This window comes from Odontesthes bonariensis, chromosome 12 (assembly GCF_027942865.1).
Source record: "Odontesthes bonariensis isolate fOdoBon6 chromosome 12, fOdoBon6.hap1, whole genome shotgun sequence".
NCBI lineage: Eukaryota > Metazoa > Chordata > Actinopteri > Atheriniformes > Atherinopsidae > Odontesthes > Odontesthes bonariensis.
The window spans coordinates 19,071,271-19,092,026 of NC_134517.1; the positions used below are offsets into that span (position 1 = coordinate 19,071,271).

At 42.7% G+C, this 20,756-nt stretch overlaps 2 protein-coding genes across 2 annotated transcripts in view; both read right to left on the minus strand.

The window, feature by feature from the left end:
- Nucleotides 1–1,011: 1,011 nt before the first annotated feature.
- On the minus strand, nucleotides 1,012–7,739 carry LOC142396145 (leucine-rich repeat-containing protein 58-like). The gene is made up of 4 exons (XM_075478690.1): nucleotides 7,027–7,739; nucleotides 2,670–2,798; nucleotides 2,238–2,515; nucleotides 1,012–1,886 (listed from the first exon to the last, which is right to left on the minus strand). The coding sequence occupies exons 1-4, from the start codon at nucleotides 7,506–7,508 to the stop codon at nucleotides 1,693–1,695; spliced, it is 1,083 nt and encodes a 360-aa protein (XP_075334805.1). The 5' UTR covers nucleotides 7,509–7,739; the 3' UTR covers nucleotides 1,012–1,692.
- A 1,905-nt stretch (nucleotides 7,740–9,644) lies between these two features.
- The window catches only part of LOC142396586 (follistatin-related protein 1-like), a 29,655-nt gene continuing 18,543 nt past the window's right edge, over nucleotides 9,645–20,756 (minus strand). The window contains exons 3-11 of the mRNA XM_075479479.1: nucleotides 18,517–18,618; nucleotides 18,275–18,404; nucleotides 16,831–16,863; nucleotides 15,365–15,495; nucleotides 14,581–14,699; nucleotides 14,090–14,202; nucleotides 13,348–13,458; nucleotides 13,153–13,247; nucleotides 9,645–11,069 (exon numbers count right to left, since the gene is read on the minus strand). Coding sequence (XP_075335594.1) covers nucleotides 11,028–11,069; nucleotides 13,153–13,247; nucleotides 13,348–13,458; nucleotides 14,090–14,202; nucleotides 14,581–14,699; nucleotides 15,365–15,495; nucleotides 16,831–16,863; nucleotides 18,275–18,404; nucleotides 18,517–18,618 — 876 coding nt within the window. The 3' untranslated portion in view covers nucleotides 9,645–11,027. The remainder of the gene's footprint in view (nucleotides 11,070–13,152; nucleotides 13,248–13,347; nucleotides 13,459–14,089; nucleotides 14,203–14,580; nucleotides 14,700–15,364; nucleotides 15,496–16,830; nucleotides 16,864–18,274; nucleotides 18,405–18,516; nucleotides 18,619–20,756) is intronic.

A 20,756-nucleotide genomic window follows, 5' to 3' on the forward strand; every position in this document is an offset into this window, starting at 1 on the left:
CTGTTCACAGCCACTGAAACGTGCTTTTAAGCCACTGGAACAAAAATCTTCCAACGGGATCACAATTTAAAGTATAAAAACCGTCAAGAGAAGAACCGTTTCTCGCGTTCAAGACGTCGCCTCATTCGTCTTCGCCCAATCAGAAACCAGAAGCCACCATCAGACGATCACTTTTTATTACCGTTATCACAGTCTACTTACAGAATCTGACATGGGTGAAATGACACATTCTCAGTACATCACCATCTCGTCTTTAGTACAGCTCCATCTGTAGGTTATTTGAAAATGTAAGCTCACTTGGCGTTTGAAAAAGAATCGTATAAAAGCAGTTTATTTAGTTATAAAAGGTTACCTTTGCTCTTTAGTGTGGTTAAGCTGATCAGTACAAAAATCTGATACAAAAGGATTCCATAATAATTCCTTCTAAATGTTAAATTTGTCACATTTTAGGGTTTATATATTAATCACATTATCTCACACGCAGACATACTTGTTTTACTGTTAGAGTTACTAAGGCACTTAGCAGTAGCTGTAATGTAGGTACGGTTGTAACACAGAGGAAAGTTCTGCTTTCTAAACATTAGAAGCTGCTGGGAATTTCTCCTCCTCCTCGCTAACAGACGCAAAATGTCCGTCCAACGTGTCCCCGGCTTTTCACCCAAGCGGAAAGTTTCAGCAGCGATGTAACCAGGAAGACAAGCATCATTTCCTGTTTGAAATGACCGCAGTTTGGATCCAAAACCGACAAACCCGGAACGAAAACCTCTCCGACCGTGAGCTTCGTGTTCATTGTGCGTTGACGCCCAGAGAATAAAAAAAAGGGCTGCGACTGGGGGTGTGCAATAGCCATTGTTTCTGTGCTAGCGCGGTGGATGGTTTCCCCTGGTCCACCCCCACGTGCACTTCCTGCGGGGGAGCCTGGACGAGCAAACTTCCACACGTGAAAGCCTTACTCTGAGCTCATTTAAAAACAGGCATCAAGGGAACGCCCCCCCCCCCCCCCCCCCCCCCCCCCCCCAAAAAAAAAGGTGGTGTGTTTAATGACCACAGTGCTGGCAAAGAAAAAAATACCAGTGTTACACTATAAAGTGTAAATAAGGCTCCCACATCAGAGGGCTGTTGTGTAAAACTACTTTCAGCTGACATACAAAATACTAAAACGCTCCTGTCGACACTCACGTGGTCGGAGAAATTTCGATGAAAACTGCCGCAGCAGCTGGAGAAAAAAATACATTCAAACTCAAAAGTGTATAATAATGTGCGGCAGGTGATAAAAAGGCTTTAAGTGTTACAATACAGACGAAATACGCTGTCCAGGAAACGAAAGCAATCATGTCACTCCTCCAGTCCTCAAAGTCCAAACAAGAGTTCTACTGCCCTCCTGTGCCCAACCGCCAGGCAAGCAGGTTGACGAGGGCAGAAAGACGGGCGTTATGGCAACCCGACATACACGACCCATCATTTAGTCAAATATTGACATGAAGTATGGATAGTCCCTCCCGCCCCAAGTTTAACTAAAGATAGTTTCATATTCTGTGCGTTTAAGTGGCCAAATGTACAAAAGCGCATGTGCACATAGCTGTGTGCGAGTTTGTGGAAATGTGTCTGGCATAGTCTGAAGTAAGTTCCACTCCGCAGGATAGTGACCCAGCCTTTTACCGGCCAGAGGCTCCGATGTCCTTCCGTGTCGCTCTATCCCAGAAGCACCCGTTGAAGACGGTCGGCGGGCACGCTGTTCTCATCCTCGGACTCCGTGTCGCTCTGAGAGTTGGAGCTGCAGGGAGAGGTGCACTCGGGGGAGCACAGGTAGTGCATCAGCGGCAGCCGGTACTTCCCACAGAAGTCAACGAACTTGATGTGGCGCACACACGAATCAAAGTACACACCTGGGGAGCAATGACGAGAGCAAAGTCAGGCCCAAGTGGTTATGCTACGTATATGTAATACAGGTAGTTCATATCCTCAGTGCGATCAGGGGAGTCAAAGGACAAAAATAGGAGTTGAACAGCTCGTTATGATGGGGAGAAGACGGAAAAGAAAAATATTTATGTTACAGCAAGTTAAAGAGCTGATATCTGGTTGATTTGGGGAAAGCTGGTAGCTAAAGGCTGGCGTGAGGCAGGTGGCAAATAGATGTGGCTTCATCTTTTTTAATAAAATATAAGCCACTATAAATATGGACAGAAAAATGGCAGAGTTACACAGCAGAAGAAAAACTGAGAACAAAGAAGTCTCACCGGCACACTTGGGGTTGGGACACTTGCTGGCCAGGTCCAGGTAACGCACCAGGTTCGAGGGAAGGTCGGAGGGGGAGTATGGAATATATCGACTCTTGATGGTACGGCCTGCCAGCTCTAGCAGCTTCGGAGGGTCGTAGGTCATCTCCTTAACGAAGCGCACCACCAGTGGGTTGCCTCTGAGACTGAGCTCCTGCAGCTGCACCAGGCTGAGGATCTCTCGAGGAAGGTAAGTGAGCAAGTTGTTGTGGAGACTTAAAGATCGCAGCGAGTGGAGCCTAAAATAACACATGGAGGTAAGTGATTTTATCGACAAAGCACGACTACTGGAACATGTATACACCACACACACACACAATCCCAGCTTTGAGGATAGGGCATAGGCCTACTGCAGACTAAGATGTTAAAAATGATGTAGAGTGCGGATGTTACCTGGTGAGCTGTGGCGGCACACCTTGAATGCGGTTATCACATAGGACCAGGTAGGTGAGGTAAGGCAGGTTTGCCACTTCAGGAGGAATGGCTGTGATGAGGTTTCCACCCAAATACAGCATCTCCAAACTGACAGGTAAAAAGAAAAAAAAGGAGAGAACAGGGATGCTCTTTAATTCAGGTCTTATTTGACCGGAGCTTAATGCAGTGTAACAATGACTTTTGCAGGTTTCTTTCGACACGATTTATTTGTGGGATCCATTTCTTCTGGCTTAGTGCTGATGGTTGTTCCTTTATGAAGCTCTCACTCTGCAGCGTTACAACAGCGTCAGTATTTGTCGGCGGAATAAACCGTTTTCTTTTTATACTGAAAGCCAATTTTACCCCCCCAGTGTAGAAGTATTTTTTTTCCAACTAGATCCAAAATGACAAGACACTATGCCTTATTTATCATACTTATTTTCTAAAAAGCAACTTAAATACATTTAACAAGAGTATGTTTTGATTTGACCTGGAAATTTGACCTGGAATAATTTGAAAATTACAAAATGTTGTGGCTGTGATTGGTCAACTGTAAGTACATCAACATGCCACAAGGGGGAGACAAAGATGTACAGATTCACACTCAAGTGGTCACAAGTGTCCAAATTTGCCTGCAAAGTTTGAATGAATGAAAAATACACACACACATATATATATATATATATATATATATATATATATATATAAAAGAAAATTTAAAAAAGACAGGAGGTGAACCAACCCCGCAAAATTAATTTTTTTGTACATGTATGCTTGCATCTCTTGCTAACAGCTGAGCAGAAACAACCTAAAATGAATGGCTCGTAATGGTTCCAAACGGAAAGAAAACTACATCCAGTTTCAGTGGAAAGCAAAATCAACCGGTGCTATTAAGACAACAAACAAGAAACACACACAGGCTGGTAATTGGGAGACAAAGTGAGAGACAACAGGGAGAGAACTGCGGGTGACTGGTCAGCAAAAGTAAGCCATCGGGCCATCTGCCTGCTGGAACTGATGACACAGCGACTGTGCCACAGGAAGCCATTATACTGCCCACAGTGGCTCAGCACTGGGCAAAGCCCCTCTGTGACGGTCACTGACACATTGAGGGTCCGCTTACAACCCGCACGGTCCACAGATGTTTGGGGGAGAAAGCACAGATAAATAACATCAGAAGAAGCTGCTTTGTGCCGAGAGTCCCAGTATGCGTATGCACAGTCATGGGACACACTGACACTTGTCACAGTAACTATGCCTGTGTTTTTCCCCCACAGAGACATTTCAAAATGTCCAAGTATTTTTTCAGGGGGCTGATGAGAGAAATTAAGATGTGTGCTATCAAAGTGCGACAGTTAACGGCACCTGCAGCTATGAAGTGAATTTCTACAATTCTCTACCATTTACTCTAGGTTTCCACCTGAGAAGCAGGAGTTGAGAAATAGTTTGAAATAATGCGGGAACTACTAGACATTTAAAAAAAAACACCTCAGATTTGGCGTGTATGAGTCCAGCTGGCGCTTATGTGACACCCAACTAAATAAAAGGCAAAAAATGACCAATCACGATGCATTCAAGAAGTGTCTGAAAAGCATCATCGTCTGTCTGCCCCTATCAACTAGTGAGTCCCCTATACAGTGAGGGGTAGTAACAGGGTCCAAGTGAGAGAACGAATTAACAATTTGAAGACAGCAAAAGTGTTTCCAAGGTCAGTTACATGGACCCTTTTAACCGCCCTGGGAAACACTGGACATGCAACAACTGCTGCCCAGCTGAAAACTCTTTGGAGGTCAGAGGATTGGAAAGTTTAGTCAGATGAAAACGTTCACACAAGACTTTCGATAAGCACGCGAGGCAGCGTGCTACGAGCAAAAAAAAAAAAAAAAAAAAAAAAAAAGTTCATGACCTGCGATGTAAGGTCTCACTCATTCAGCAAATGAACAGAATCTGTAAAAACCACAGAATGTCAATGCTGTGTTCGTCTGCTGCAGATACAACGGGAGCCGTCGGTCTTTGTGGGATCCTTTGCTCCGAACTGAATCCCTAAATAAAAAAGGGATTTCTTTCTTCTCCGCTCCCTCTCCGAGTGTCTCAGTCTTGCATCAAGTGAAGCTGTGCTTCTTCTTCACTGTTGCTTTCGTTACCAAGATTGTTTAGTTGTGGTGTAAATGAGGTCTTGATATGCAAATGACAAAATTAGTGGAGCGCCTTTATCCATTCATGCCTACAAATGGGGAGTGGAAATCAGGTTTGTCCACATGCGTGTGTACAGTTTCTCGAATTACTAAGATTTAGAGAACCATATAATTATAGAGCTTTGTTAATCTGGCAAAAAAGAATGTGTGTGCACAATTCTGCCTTTCTGCACACACCAATATTCATTCATGCATTTACACACAGTTTTGGGCATCTTTTCATTTTAGACAGACTAATCACTGCTGGTTAAAGTAAATTATATTTCTGCTCATGAGGCAGCATGGGAACAGTAGGGAGGAATGTTATATTTGGCAATGCAGACATTTTCCTGACCTTGAACTGGGCTATAATCAGCCTATCTTGTCCGTATATATGTACATGATGTCAACACAGCAGATCTATATTTATGCGTAAAAGTCTTGAACCCCGGGCCATAAAAGCACCATACGTAGGTTTTACAGAACTGTAAAATTAGATCAAAGTTAGTAGATCATAAGTTACAGTTGCCCTCTTTATCATCAACTGTCACAACTGTCACAAGAGATACACTCTTGTGGTCGATTGTGCTGGTTGAAGTTTGCCCTTTGGCCTTGCATCGGGTCACTGTGACTTGCTACCGTTGAGATTGGCACAGGATAAGTAAAGGAGTAAGACAGTAAAGGTCTCACGGCCCGGCCTCTATCGTGTTCTTTGTCTCTCACAGGAAACTCAAATTTTATTTTAAAAAAATAAATAAATAAATAAATAAATAAAAAAAATAAATAAATAAAATAAGTGCCATAAAATAACGAACTCTAACCAACTGTCCTGTAGCTAAATTTACAAATTGGCTGTTTTTGTGTTTCTTTTATTGCTCTCTGTACTTTGTCTTCTTTATGAGAAAATCTCCTATGTGACCATGTGTAATTACAACCGTGTCTAATTGTTTGAACTGAATTTGCTTTGCATATGTGCCTAAACGTGCCAAGACTGGAACAGGAACAGCTGACCATTATACAGGAGATGCTCCGAGTCATGATGTTCACACAATAAACTGGAACTTGAACAAGGGGCACAAATGTTAATAGCATTGATGAAATGGGGGATTTAACTGAATCTGTAAAGACAGAAGAACTGACTGAACTGACTGTGACTGTGAATAGTTGATGCTGACAGTAGAAATATGTGGGTCAACATGTGACTTGTGAAAAAGCGGGTTAAGTGTCACTAAAAGGGGTTTATCAGTGTAAATTAAATGATTTACAGCACTTTATAACGGCAAAAAAACCCAAACAAAGCAGATTCAACGCACATCCATCAGTGACTGATGAAAGCTGACTCAGAGATTAACTTCTGATGTGTACATAAAGGGATGTGCTTGGAGAGTTAAATGGATTGTGTTCAGCACAAATATGTTGTCATCATTCTATTACATCAGCTGAAATTTGATCCCCCCTCCCTCCCTCCCTCGTTTACAGGAGAGAGAAAGGCCATTGATCATCTCTGAAAAGTTACAAGGGATCCTTCCAGTTAAAGTCCTGTACTCAGAATCTTACATAAGAAGCAGGAAAGTGCTGCCATAAAAGTATAAAAGTTCAACGCAATTATTATTTTTTTTTTTTAATGGAAACTGATAACTTAAGGAGACTATTTCAGTTCCAAAAACTTTAGACTTTTGTGTTTTTTTTCAATATTGCTTTTTCTGCTCCTGTTGTGTTTTGTGGAAATAGACGTCACTGAGAAATATTTCCATACTTTCATGCGGTGAAATGCTGCTGCGATTTCCAATTTCATTCAATCTTTTTAGTTGTTTTTAAACGTCTCTCGGCCACCGTATCGATTCAGTTGCTACGGCCCAACACATAAGGGGTCACCATGGCAACAACACGTCCGTTCCATAGTTCCTCTCCTGCCAAATTGATCGACTCACAGGTTAAACGGGTCCGGATAAAGCAGCGCAATATATAGCGACATGCACCACTGTATAACCCATAGTGCCCTTTCATAAGGACCCTGAGGTTTACCCTCTTGTGTCATTGTGCAATATGGTCATGTTAAATAACCAGACAGTGTTAAATAACATGTTCGCTTGCACCAAAGAGTTCAACCCACGTGTCACTGGTTGACTTGACTAAGTCAGTTAATAGCTACGGTTACCTACCTGGTTAAATTTTCAATCTCTGCGGGAATACTTTTGAGTCTGTTTCCGCCGAGAGAAAGCGACTGCAGACTCAGCAGCTTGGTGCACTGGAGTGGGACCTCCTCAAACCGGTTCCCACTGAAGTTCAACACTTCCAGCGGCAGGGAGCCGAACTCTTTGGGCAGAGAAAACTCGTCCAGGCGGTTGTTCTTGGCCAAAAGGGTTTTGAGCTTGGCGAGTCGCGTGATGCCATCACAGATGGCCAACAGTCCGTTATTGCTGATGTCCAGAAACTCGAGGTTGTAGAAAAGGCTGACCGACGAGGACAGCGAGGCAAGTCGGTTGTTGTTCAGGTAGAGCTGTCTGATGTCCCTTTTCCTCTCGTCGGTAATACTGTCGACGTTGAAATTGTTCAAACTCAAACGTGAAAAGTCGAGCACGCAATCTATGGCTGCTTCTGCTGCTGCTGCTGCTGCTGCTGCTGCTCCCTCGTGAATCTCCATTTTGGCTGTTTAGTCGTGAATTTGAACTCTCTTCGAGGTTCTCGCAAAAGTTTTGCAGTCCACGTGAACCGCACGTTAGTTCCTGGGCCTTCCTATTTTCAACATGTAAAACGGATAGATTTCCACACTCTCGCCAGTAACAGTTAACAGCATTTCGGATTAAATACAGGTCACTAAATTGGTGCAAACTACAGGCCTCTGTCGTCACATTTAACTACTCTGCCCGCTGAGCAGCGCTTGCAAGCTGCAGACGTTCGGATTTCGTCCATTGGCTGATCCTTGACAGATGCCCCGCCCACCTGGGCGTTGATTGGCCACTCTCCCAACCTTTATTGTTACAAAGGAAATAATTGAAACATTCTATGGCTTGCTCTATATAGTTTACTGTCATTTTATAGCCACGCACTATCACTATCAGGTGATACAGCAGTAAATTCGTTTTTAGGTCTTGCAACAACGGTGCAATGCTGGCTGATGATCCATCATTCCAGTGATCAAGTCCTTCAGTCATTATGCAACACATGTCTTCTGTCACATGATGTAAAAGTCTATTGGCTTTATGTGCACCGAATGAGAAAAAGGCGCAGGACAATAAAGTTTTTGCAACAGAATTCAGATCAATGCCTAATACTGTCAACTCTTTTCGACAGAGGATAAACTGATGTGGACATTCCCAGTACCCACAGTTTTGAGGAGCAGTTTCTTACTTCTTTTGTATTTTCTAATACGTTTGAGAAAAAGGCATTGTACTTTCTGTCAAATAAAATGCACAGTGAGTACTATATAGGTTATTTTGAGCAACCACAAGATCATATAATGTACTGTACACTGACAAACTTTTTTTAAGGTAAAAAAAAAATAAACATGTCATATTTGAATTGGAAATAACATCAAATACAATACGTCAAATTCTGATATTTTACAAAAACATCGGAATAGTGACAAGAGAGGTGATGGAAAAAAAACTACCTTTGAACATCTCACGTGTAATTAGATAAATTGGCAATAAGTCAGTGATATGACATAAGAGTAAGACTGTTACAGGAATATTATATAATCCTTCAAAGATAACAATAGGTTAATTGCTGTTTGAAAGACTACGAAGAGAATTTATCGAACTATTCAATAATAGTGTTTTACAAAAAAAATAAAAACATTTACAAAGCAAAACATGTAGAAAAGATTCAGAATTCAGTTCCCTGGTCAAAGCTGGGTCCTCTTGAAAGATGGACCGAGGTGAACTGGAAAGCTAAGAATCAAAATATGAAATTCCCTTTGGAACTCATGGATGGTGCATCCTTCAGACTAATGAGGAGAGGAACCATCCAGCTTGCTGTGAACACACGGTTCAAAGCCCAGCATGCACTGTGTTGTGCGGCTGCAGTGAAACACATGGCACCGGTCATTTTCCACATCTGTGATTGCACCAGTTACACTGAACAATAGCTAGTAAAAGAACAGCATTTGTGCAGCAGTTTCATCATTCCGGTGACCTTACCAAACACTTTATGCAACAAGCCACATTCGCCCACTCAGTTGTTTGTGTAGCTTTTTATTTTTCCCAGGCAAACCGTCACACATGTCACTGATTTAGGGCACTTAGATGAAGGTTTTGAAACACCAAATAATGACACTGATGTTCTGTCCAAGGAAAGTCTTGCTCATTTCAGCTATAATACCAAACCTATACCAATACCAAAATCCTTTATAAAAGCAAGAATAGGAACATATTTGACCCTCAAGAGTTGTAAGTCATGGGAAATTAATAACAAAAAATCCAATTCCCTGAAATTATTTAAATAATTATCTGTCACTTACATAAATTGCTGTCCTTTCAACCTGGGATTAGGAATAGCCATTAGTCACTGATTGAGAGGCTTTAAGACATTTTGTGGATACAAGAATAACAATTCAGATGTGTAGTCAGTGGCTTGCGTGTTAAGTAAAGAGTAAAATGTAACATTTAGTTCACTACACTGTCAGTCCTACGCTTCTATAGTGTAGTATAGAATGTCTTTATCTCAAGCAAGAACTCATTTGTCTCCCAAGGGCAATTTTCTGAATTCAACTCAGTATTTGAATATTCAATTTGGCAGAGAAGAGTGCACGCACGTATAGAAAACGACAAGGTTATGGTATTGTGTAGGGCATTTATTGGCATACATACATATTCCTTACAGTCTCTGCACTTTTCAGTGGAAAGATCGAGCTCGAAACTAGTAATGTACCTTTCGCACAGACATTTGTCAGGGTCTGAGTTACAAAGCAGCAGTTTCCTGCTAAACTTCAGCAAAGCACACTCGTTCTTGCAACGAGCTCGTGGCACAAACCGCTGACGTGCAGGCAAAGGTGTTGACCGATACGGTTTTGCAGGTCTAAGGCACTGATTTTACTGTCAAACATCCCATTTTTTGATACAAGATTTAGACAAATGAGCACATTAAAGAAACCCAACTATCTCGCAACATCACGTTAATAACACACACGCGCACACTCACACATTTTATTTGCACCCAGATATCAAAGTTTGCTACACTACTTTAGCTGACGACGAGGCTAGTCCTTCTGTTAGTGATTTTCAAAGCACAGGTATAGTGTTGTTGCTGGGTCCAGAGTAATGTTTTACCTGGAGAGTTTTGTACATTATTCAAACACTTCATCGAGACTTTGGTTTCAGTTTTCACCACGCTAAACTCAGACCCGGTCTCACCTGGGTGCAAAGAACTGGACGGCGACACAGTCTACGTCTTGATAAAAGAAGACAAGAGGAGTGTTCAACCAGAAAAAGCACCAGAGAGAGTTGTCGGAGCATAACATGGGGAACAAAGTGAGCTCTAACTCAAGCCACTCACATACTGTACATAGAAAACAAACATTTTTTTCGCAGTAAAAATATCAGTTAAGCAGTAAGATACAAATAAATTTCAGCAATGTGGTACACTGAAGCTTAGGAAAGATGAGAAGAAAGAAAGAAGTGCAAAGGTCAAGTCGTGGCCTACTGTTGCAGTTCTACATGGCAAAAGCACAGGTGGCTCTTCCTTCTCATCTCAGCTTGTTTAAAGCGCCTGCTGATGCGAGAGTAAAGAGAAACGTACCCCCGTTTCATTAAGTGGATTCTCCGAGCTCCAAACTCTGCTGCCTCCTAAAACACTGACCTTTTCATAATTCCAAAACAGCGCCAACTTGACAGTTTCTTTCTTAACAGGTTGGAAAATAAAATACAAGAATTGTAGTAAAAAACTAGTCCCAGGACTAGTGTGGAGGTGCAGTAATACAATCAAATATGACAGTACTGAACACAAGCCAATCGGATTACATTCTGTGATTGCTCTTGGTTCTAACAAACATCAACACAAACACTAAAACACAGGTTTTTTTTTAAAAAAAGGAAAAAAAAGTGTAATAATTAACATAGTAGAGAAAGATGAAAAAAGTCAGTTTAATAACACTTGGCCACAAGGGAAATCAAGTATGGATGAGGGGTGATGGCATGCATCCTCCTCCTCTTAGTGTCCCTACTTAGGCCTCCTTTGTGCTGGTCTTCATCTTCTCAACGGTTTCCTGTATTTGAAAACAAAGAAACATCGAGGGACACATAAGCTATGGTATGTATTTCCATCAAAATAAAAACTGCACAACCAAAGTGAAAAAATTCTGAAAAACTGCAAGAGCATAAAGTTAAACAAATCAAGCCTGCTGTTATTAAGACGAGAATGCAAAACTGCAAAGAATTTAGAGATTCTATGATCTAAAATACACAAGATAATTACACACTTTAAAGAATATGGAGACATTCCTGTGTGTATAGAGCTCTTAGGCGGCACTGCATTAAAGCCATCAGCTCACGACCACGGGGACATTTCTGAAAACCATTTCACCAATCGGTAAACAATGTTTGTCACCACATCCTCAAATGTACGTAAAACCTCCGGTAAAAAAGGAAAAAAATCAAATAAAAAGCACATTTCAAGAGGATATTGAGCGACTGTTGCCTCGTCTGGGCCTGAGTTCCCCCTCAGAAGGACTGAGGCAAAGTGGAAAACAGGCCTATGGTCTGATGACCACTGATTGTGACTTGTGGACACACTTCCACTGGGCTAAAGACGAGATGGGGCACAGGCACAGACATCCTCCAGTTATCAGCACACAGTTTAAAAGCCAGTGGCTGTGACCAGCTTTTCTTGTTTAGTGACAAAGTAAGCTAAACGGAGCTCAGAGGTTTCGGTTCAACTGTCCCATCTGCGTCCTCCACAATGAAATATTCAACAAATTAAACATTGAAATGTTGAGCAGCTGAAAGAATTTGAAAACATTTCACAATCAAAACTGCCAGCTGGCGCCTCATTTAGCAAACACGTACAGCGTGTTGCTAAGAGAGTTAACGTTTTAAACGTGACCCTGTCGCAACAATTTTACACAGAACTCCACTTTGAAGGTGAGTTTAGCGGGAACCTGCCTGAAACTGTACACTCAAGAGTCACATTTGTTTGCTGTGGCGTTACAAGCTGCCGGGGCACTGAGTACATGACCTTGCTGACTCAGCCATGGCCTCAATCCAGAGCCCAAGAGCTCTGTTGTGAGCGCCCCGCATGCAAGCAAGCTTAAACCTACGCCACAAATAAAGCAAATTATTCATTTATTTCTAATCTACTGGGATGTTTGTTATCATCATCTATTTTGCCAGCCAAAGGGTTACTTTGGCTGGCAAATCCTCCTAATTCCCTGTTTGAATAACAGATATATATTCATAGTTATAATCACAATAATCATTCACACTAAATGTTAGCAGAAATTCATTAATACAATAAAAATGTTTAGGATAATTTTTATCTGCCATTGAGCCTCTTTCTTAAACCCGAAACCATGTTCTTTTGCTCTAATTCAAGAACATTTAGTCAATTCCAAGCTTTAGATGCGTTGTTTCACTTGATATGCCTGAAATGACAAAGCTGCTGATACCGAGGCTCTTTTTGAGAGTACTGTGCTAGCAGAGAGGTGTGATTCAAATGCTCCTTTTCTGGAAACATGCTACCAGTAATCTTGGTTATATCCCCATGGAATCTAATGCCAGACACTGAGTTCAGAGGCCACAGTGTTGATTTTGTCTGCACTGGAATGTGGAACTGGGGAACCCAAACCCAAGAGAGGTAGATGGATGAGAAATAAACTTTCATTGAGCAAAAACCAAAAGTACTACTGTTGCAGAGAGTCAAACGGAACAGATATCCGGACGAAACAACGACACGCAAGCAGTGGTTCAGGCTAGATTGAGAGGGGTAATGACTACCACAAAGCAGGTGAGTGGCAATTAATAAGTGGACCCAGGTGTAAAACAAGTACAGGAGGTAAAACCAAGAAGAACTCACAAGGGAGCAGGTTCTATGAAATAAAACAGCAAGTAAAGCTAACCACAGTGCACAAGGAAATCTAATTACAAGGACTTGAAAATGGCTTGGAAATCCAAACAAAGTAAACCATTACACACTTTAGTCCAGTTCTATGAGCAGTGGTGGAGTTTTGAAATATACTTTTATACCTGTCATTACAGCCAAGTGGTGTGAAAAGCTGAATACTGACGTAGAGCTTGATAAAAACAGCGGGACTGATATAGTTTTTTATGGGTTTTCAGATTACCAATACAGACCTGGTGCTTGTTGAGCTCAGCCACGCGGAGGTTCCACTCCTCCTCCGTCATCTCTGCTCCAGCATCTGCTGACTCACCCACAGCTGTCTGTTTGTCTGGAGAGATAACAAGATGGTCAAGGGGCACGTGTTCTGAGACATGAATCACTCAACTTGTTCAAATGATTAGTAGCACCACAGAGACCGAGATCATTACCAGTGCAGGTCATAGCAGTGCAGACCCAGTTGCCGCACGCACAAACGCAGCGGTTACAATCGACCTGAGTGTCTGCTCCATCCTCGTACGTTTCATCCTCAAGGGCGCATTCTGCACAAAGACACACGTTGACAAACTTACAAGCCAAGAGCACGGATGCTGGCGTTTCAAAACGCCACATCATACGTCTGAGAGCTCAGCTGCAACGTTAAATGCCTTTGGCTACTTTCTGCTTAGTCATGGACAGTCAGCAAATATGCAAACACCCACGCTAAGCAGGAGTGTCGGAGAAATGATCATACCAAACAAAAAAGAAGAAAAAAAACAGACACATCTGAAATATACTTCATTCTTTTAGCAACTCTAAAGGCTTTTAAATCTTGATTTATTTAAGCAAAGGAATCATGTATGTGTAAAAGAGCCGGGGTTGAAAAAAAACAAAACAAACTGAACCTGTCAGCTAGCCAAATATGTGTTTGTGTGTGTGTCCTTGGTTCTGGTGTAGCTCCAGGGTTCAGTTTTCCACACTGAGCGACCGATGGAGCAATGCTTCCTGTTTCTATGAACTTTATACCAGATTTATTGACACACTATGACTGACTGTGCAGACTGAGGGGGATGAACAAAAAACTGTGTTTCAGCCTCTTGAGAAAAGAACAACCGGAGGCCCGTTTCCACACCAAGTCTGCAGCTTCACTGCTACTTTAAGTTACATTTAGTCAAAGTATCTCTTTAAGCTCACTCTTCTCTGGTGGGTTGAAGCCAGGCTTCAGACAGTTGAGGAACTCGTCAAAGCTCAGCTTCCAGTCGGCATTCTCATCAGAGAGCTCAATGAGGGCATCGACACACAGGCTCCTGGGAAACACAGATATACGGAAAAACAAAATGTTGGCTTCCACATATATGTGATGGCAGAGCATACGAGAAAGAAGACGCGGAGAAAATATAATTTGTTGAGAGAGTTTCATTCCACAGAGTACAGGTGTTTATGCCCCTGCAGGCTCCCACAGGAGGCCTTCAGTAATGTTTGCCCTGGGCCACACAGATTTCAGTGACATGTCAGCATGCCTGAAAATAGCACCACAGCACACAGATAAAACCTGTATGCATGAGCACGATAGCAGGAGCAAATATCTGAATGCAGGTGGAAAAACATGCAAACAGTAGTGGGTGCTCCATCACTCCGCCGTCCCGTGCACTTATCTAAACATGCACACCTACAAACACACTGACCTGAGCAGCTTGTTGCTCTCCTGGTCGGCATAGGACTGCAACTCCACGACCGACTCATTGTGCTGGATGAATTTGAGCAGCTCGGAGGAGTCCAGCTGAGAATCACCATTGTCATACGACTGCAGAAAAACACAGCGAAGGTCAGCGTGTGGTAGAGGAAGACTACACAACCGGACTGAAATCTTACGATCATTCACACATATCTTCTTAGCTCACGTTATATTTTGATCAACATGAGTCATGCGGACGTCAGCAATGAAAATATCCATCGCCAGCAAGCCACTGTGGCTCTGTTAAAGTGAATTTGCAATTACTGCCAAAATAAAACGCACCGCTGGTCATGACAGCCATGCTGTAATTCTGATTTAAATTCAGTATGATGCACCTCAAGCACTGTCCTTGTATTACTTGGTGAGGAGGTTTAATCACACATGAATTATTCTGTTCATTTGATAATCTCTTCCACACGTCCTTGTACAATTGTGTATTTGCACTGAGATGATGAGCCCGGCATGCAGACTTAATGGCGCTGTCACTGTAGGGAAACAAATAAAGGCTGCTGAGGTAGTTTTGCGGTGATTGTGTCGGACCTTTCATTATTTATCCATTACACTGTGACCGTACGGTCCGTTTGCACAAGTCAGATGATCTGAAACATTCATGAGATGCTGTGTAAACATTCAGCATTGAGAACACACTCAAAATGTGCAGCACATTGTCATGACTGCAGAAGCCCTTCTTCAACAAACTGTTCAAAGAAGCATCGCGAGACGTAGAGGCCCACCTGGAAGTACTTGAGCAGGATGTTTGAGAAGTTGGACCCCTTGGCAAACCAGCCGTCTGGGATGACCTCGGTCTGCAGCCACTGGATCACACGACTCCTTAACTCGTTGCGGTCAGCAGCGAAGCACACCACTGCAGCAGTGGAACATTTTCCAAAGGTCAAAATCATGAATTAATTGTCCAAAGGGCAAAAGCTTTCTTGACAGCTTTGTCACAGCTGACTCCCCTCCTTTTGTGCATGTCATATTTCCAGTGTCACAATGACCTTTCCATGCAGTGATAGCCCACACATAAAGATAAAAAACTAATTATCAGATCCAGCCCACCAAAATATCATTCGGTTGAAAAACAACCCCGAAGTAACAAGGTTTTTTTTTCTTCTAATTTCAGAGAAAATTTTGATTATCTGAATGTAAATGTACATACAGAATACAACACAAGGTAAATACAGCTTCTGGTGAACAACAACGCATGTCATGCTACTCTGTTATCATTGAACAAAAACAAAGGCAAAAAGGCAGAAACAGCGTGTGAGAAACTAAGTGCATCCAGTGATTCAGCAGCTTGTAGGACCACCCTTAACGGAAAATAATGACTAGCAATCATTTCTCGTGTGATGCTATCAGACTCACATCATTGTGGGGGGATTTTGGTCCACTCCTCTTCACATTGCCTCAGTTCATTGAGGTTTGCGGGTATTTGTTTATGCACATCCGCCACAACAACCAGGTTGAGGTCTGGACTTTGGACTTTTGCAACACCTTAATTCTATTTTATCTCAAGCCATTTTGTCGTAGAGCTGCTGTTGTGATTGGGGCAATTGCCATGTTTCATGGCCAGATTCCATGACTAGATTTAGCTGTTAAACAGATGTTCTTAAATTGGACTCAATATTATTTTGCATGTATACAGTGGAGTGCAGTTTCCCTGAGCATTGTACAGTCTGACTTTGGAGTGAACTAACTGGGACATTCACTACTGAGAAGACTGGCTGTCTTGAATGATGACAGAATGATGTAGAATTATGGACTCCAAATAGTGTGGAAATGGTCTAATAAACCATCTCAGATTGATGGGCAGCAACAATTACCGATGTCTTTGTGTTAACACACACCTCGAGTGCTCCATGCCAGAAAACTCCCAAAACCACTGCTTTTATAGAGGTGCTCACACTTGTTCATTATCAGTTAATCGAGCGCATTTGATTAGCAGGACTTGGCTGCTACTTACTCTCGGAGTTCCTATGATAGCAGTTAGGCTGCAGTGTTTCACACAATGCTGAACGTGGCCTAGTTTTTGTGCTGTTGTTCATCTGAGGTTGCATTCACCTCATCCTAAACACTGGGGTGATTTTAGCAAAGTCCTGACAGGTTCAACATTAGAAAAGATAGAAGATGTACTTTGGTTTCTGCATGACGACATATGCAAAGAGGGCAAACATGCAGATGCATACAAACACAAACTCACCTGGGCTGGCAGCTGGCAGCTCTGTTTTCTTTTCTAGAGGAGATTTCAAAAGAGAAACAAAATGTAACAACCGAGGCCAAACCAGCTCGATTCAGATAGCTGAAGATGAACGTATGCCTGTCACTGAGCAAAGGTCTGGAGAGAGGACAGAGTGACATAAGGCTTTTCAGAGACCGCTCTGCATTTCCTGCCACTGATCAATGTTCAGGCCAGCAGGGAACCAGTGCGACATTCTGTTGTGTAGGAAGACACAAGTTCAGTCTGCAGATGTGCAGCGTCAGGAGGGTGGCCTTTAATTTTCACTCTGAACCCATTCACCTCAGATTATCAGGTCCATGAATATGTGCTGGTTCATAGGTTGGATGCTTATCAGTACATTACCTATGTGCAGTATAATCAGTACCTGCACCACACGTCAGGTGAGCACAAATGGATTATCTGCCACCCTGGCCTTTATCGAACTGTCTCTGAACATTATCAAGTGAGAATTGTAATACTTAAACAAGTGTCTGAGCCTGAAGCTAAATGTTTGCTGTGTTGTAGAGCTGGCGCAAAACAACCTGGTATTTTCAGTGGTTAACACACATGTGGAGTACTTGACTATGTTGTGCTGATATCTGCACTTCTGGTTCATATAACCTAAATGCATTTTCACATCATTAAAAGTTTCTTTTAGCAGCAGCCGCAGGACAGGAATTGGTGTAAATGCCGACATTTTTATGGTGCCCACCCTACAGTAGAGACAGGTTCTTAGTTTCTGTCACCACTGACAGTAATTCAGTCTTCACAGATATGTAGGGCTTCATTATTCAGTGCAGTGGAGATTTAGAAAAAAAAAATAGAAAGCTGATATCGAATCTGTACCTTGTTGGCAGATCAGCTGATAAGTTGCTAGTATTTAATCATTTTACATGTCTGCATGGACATACAGTGCTGATCATTTACATCTTGGAGCTGCAGCGTATCGCTGAAAGTCTCAAAAACACAGATTCAAACAGCATGAGTGTCATATGTATCAAACACGAGGAACCAGTCCTGGCTGGGTGGGGCTTGTGGGAGCTGGTGATCAGGAGCACGGTTGATCTGACATTAACAACACATATAGGCTGTTTGATAATCGCAGAGGTGAGGGTGAGCAGCTGCAGCGTGGCCTGCCCTGGAAATAAAGGTGGGGATCTTTTGAATATTTATAGTTCTGCACACATACCAGAGTCACAGATAAGCCATTCAAAGCCACGGAGGGATTACTTTCATAGAAAGTCCATCTTTTTATGGACAAGATTGATTTTTTTTTTTTTTTTAAACTTAAAACCTAGATCAGGAGTAATGCTCTCAAAAAAAAAAGGAAGTTTTCATTCCTCAAGAGGATTGGGTGGTTGTAATGGTCGTAACACAAAGCATTCTCATCTTTCTGTATTTTGTGCGGTGTTTGTTGTTCCTTTACCCTTGCAGTGTCCGTCGTGAGCCACTTGGATCTTCAGGCCGGTCAGACAAGCATCTCTGTGGAGCTCACAGTGATTCCTGTAGGTCTTACCATTGCTGCCACACACTGACCTCTTGTGGGGCTTACAGCTCTGCAAACAAAGAGGAGCAGAAACCAAATCAAAGTGAATTGAAAGCGTGTTTCTATTCCCGTTGAGTGAAAGTGCTGCCACTGGGCCTCTGCCGGTGCAGCTAACCCCTCACCTCTATGCACAGACAGCTCGGCTCCCCCTTCTCGTTGACGGCACACTCTCTGCCGGCCCCACAGAACACATTGGCGCACACTTTGCTCTTACTTTGCAGCTCCTGGGTGACACAAAAACAGATTGGTGACGTTTAGAAATAGTTGCCCATTTTTCACACAAGGCGGCGCTATTGCACATGTAGGAGGCTCGGGAGGAAGCAGCCAAAAAAACCCACATTGTGTCGACCACATTTTAAAGCTCATTTCAAGCACAAATCTGCATATAGGGCAGAAATACAAAGATTCCACTTTCACATTAAATCAGATGTGATCAAACTTGATCTGCTCTGACTGATGTCATGACCACACAAGAGGTTAAGTTTTCATCAACAGAGTTTTGATGCTTCAGAGGTATCAGAAAGTATCAGAAAACAAACTCAAACCCTTTTGTGAGGCCTTTTAAAGCGATTTCCAGAAGCCATCCTGCGAGATCTGAATAAACTCTCTTTTAGGTAAACTTCACCAACGTGATGAATTAAAAGCTGCTATAATTCTAGGCCTAATTTAAAGAAATGTTTCCTGTTTGCTGTCTTATTTTTGTCCTGTAACAAGTCACCTGTGTTTTTGTGTTTGCGCTTTACTGCATGACTCATCACTGATGGCCACACTTGGGGAAGGAAATCGTCTGTGTTGCAGACTAAAACAGCCCCCTTTTTCTTTTTTTTTCCCGCTGTTTGTCACTGCAAGGGGAATAAAAGCTAAAGTGAAGTTTTTCTGTTTCAAACTTTCTTTTCGCCTGCATTGTACCACTCTCCTTTGCTCTTGTTGATACTTTTCATTGGTTGTTCAAAATATTTTCTTTGTTTTAGGAGATTGCCGGCAGTCTCAAAAATTAGGTCACCTCTGCTACAAACCAACCAATCACAAGACGCCAAGCGGAGCTTCGAGAGCTGTCTGTTGACCCTCATTACCTCCTCCTTTCCCCGTCTGCGTGCCTTTTGTATATTTGTGTGTGTATTTGAGTTTGCATGTGTGTACAGGGTGTTTCCACATCTGGAGATTGAGCAGTGTTTTCCTTCTGGGCCCATTCCCATGCTCTGTGAAATCTTTTCTCCTCCCCTGTTTCTCCAGCCCCCCCACCCCACCTCATCATCTTCCCTAAGCTGCTGTTTCCTGTTGGAGCAGAAACTTGGCTTTGTTTTTGTGACTGCACGTGAGCTGGATCCCAAGTTTTAGTGTGTGTGTGTGTGTGTGTGTTGAAAACTGTACTGTCTGGTTCGTGGGTTTGAAAGACAGTAGGTTGTTGTCAACAGCACCCTAATGATTAATATACCGTACCAGGGTTGATTCAGGGGGGTGGAGGGGTAGTCACATGCTAGCGTCACACTGCACCAACTTTAACTGGTGAGAGTAGGGGGATTGTAGGGATTTACTTCAGTTTTATGCATAGTTCACTCTCACACACACACACACGCGCACACACACACACACACCTCCACTCCAAAGCTGAGGTCATGGAAAATCTTCAAAGCCATCCGAGTGGCCTTGAGCATGTTGGACACATCAGTTAGTTACACACCAACACAGATGGGCTGGAGGCCTGTTGGAACCTGTGGAAACCTCCATGGGCACATGAATAATGAATGGGCTCCTGAGAAAAAAATCCACTACAAATGTAGAAGTCTGTCAGTCCGTCTCTGTCTCCGAGCATTTATTAATGAATTCGGAGGCTGCCGATTCAAGGGGATTGTTGCCATAGTGAGCGCATGAGCGGGCACCCGCGGTAATTTTGCAGAAGCATCGATCAGGCGACTTTGATGGGATAAAAGCAGAATGTGTTGCTCAGATTTTATTACCGATGCAGACATATAGTGTAACACTAGACTGTTGAAGCCAATGGAAAAAATTACTGTAATGTCACCTTCACTGAACAAGGGAGGCTGCCCCACGTTGCAATAAATAACACCTGCCTGCGGCTTGGCGCTTTTACTGTGGCGTGGGCAGACATTCGCTTTTAAATACACCATCACTGAATATGTTCACATACATAACTCCTGGTTTTGAGTCTTAATTTGAGTCACAATTTGGAATTTACTTGGAACCTAAGGAGAAACAGTGACTCACGAGCCCCCGTATGACTCCAACCGTTACAAGGTTTCATTATTGCCTGACCCCCTCCATGTCCCGTCCACTCATTCAAAGAACTCGACCAGCCTAATCAGTGGCAACAAACTGCAGCGAAGAAATGCCAAAGGTGGGT

What these genes read in the sequence shown, in the direction of transcription:
- LOC142396145 (XM_075478690.1), bottom strand. Translation starts at nt 7,508, where the DNA reads ATGGAGATTCACGAGGGAGCAGCAGCAGCAGCAGCAGCAGCAGCAGAA. An exon ending in GAGATTGAAAATTTAACCAG is followed by an intron (nt 2,799 to 7,026) that starts GTAGGTAACCGT and finishes TTTACCTGTCAG; the next exon opens with TTTGGAGATGCTGTATTTGG. An exon ending in TCCCAACCCCAAGTGTGCCG is followed by an intron (nt 1,887 to 2,237) that starts GTGAGACTTCTT and finishes ATTGCTCCCCAG; the next exon opens with GTGTGTACTTTGATTCGTGT.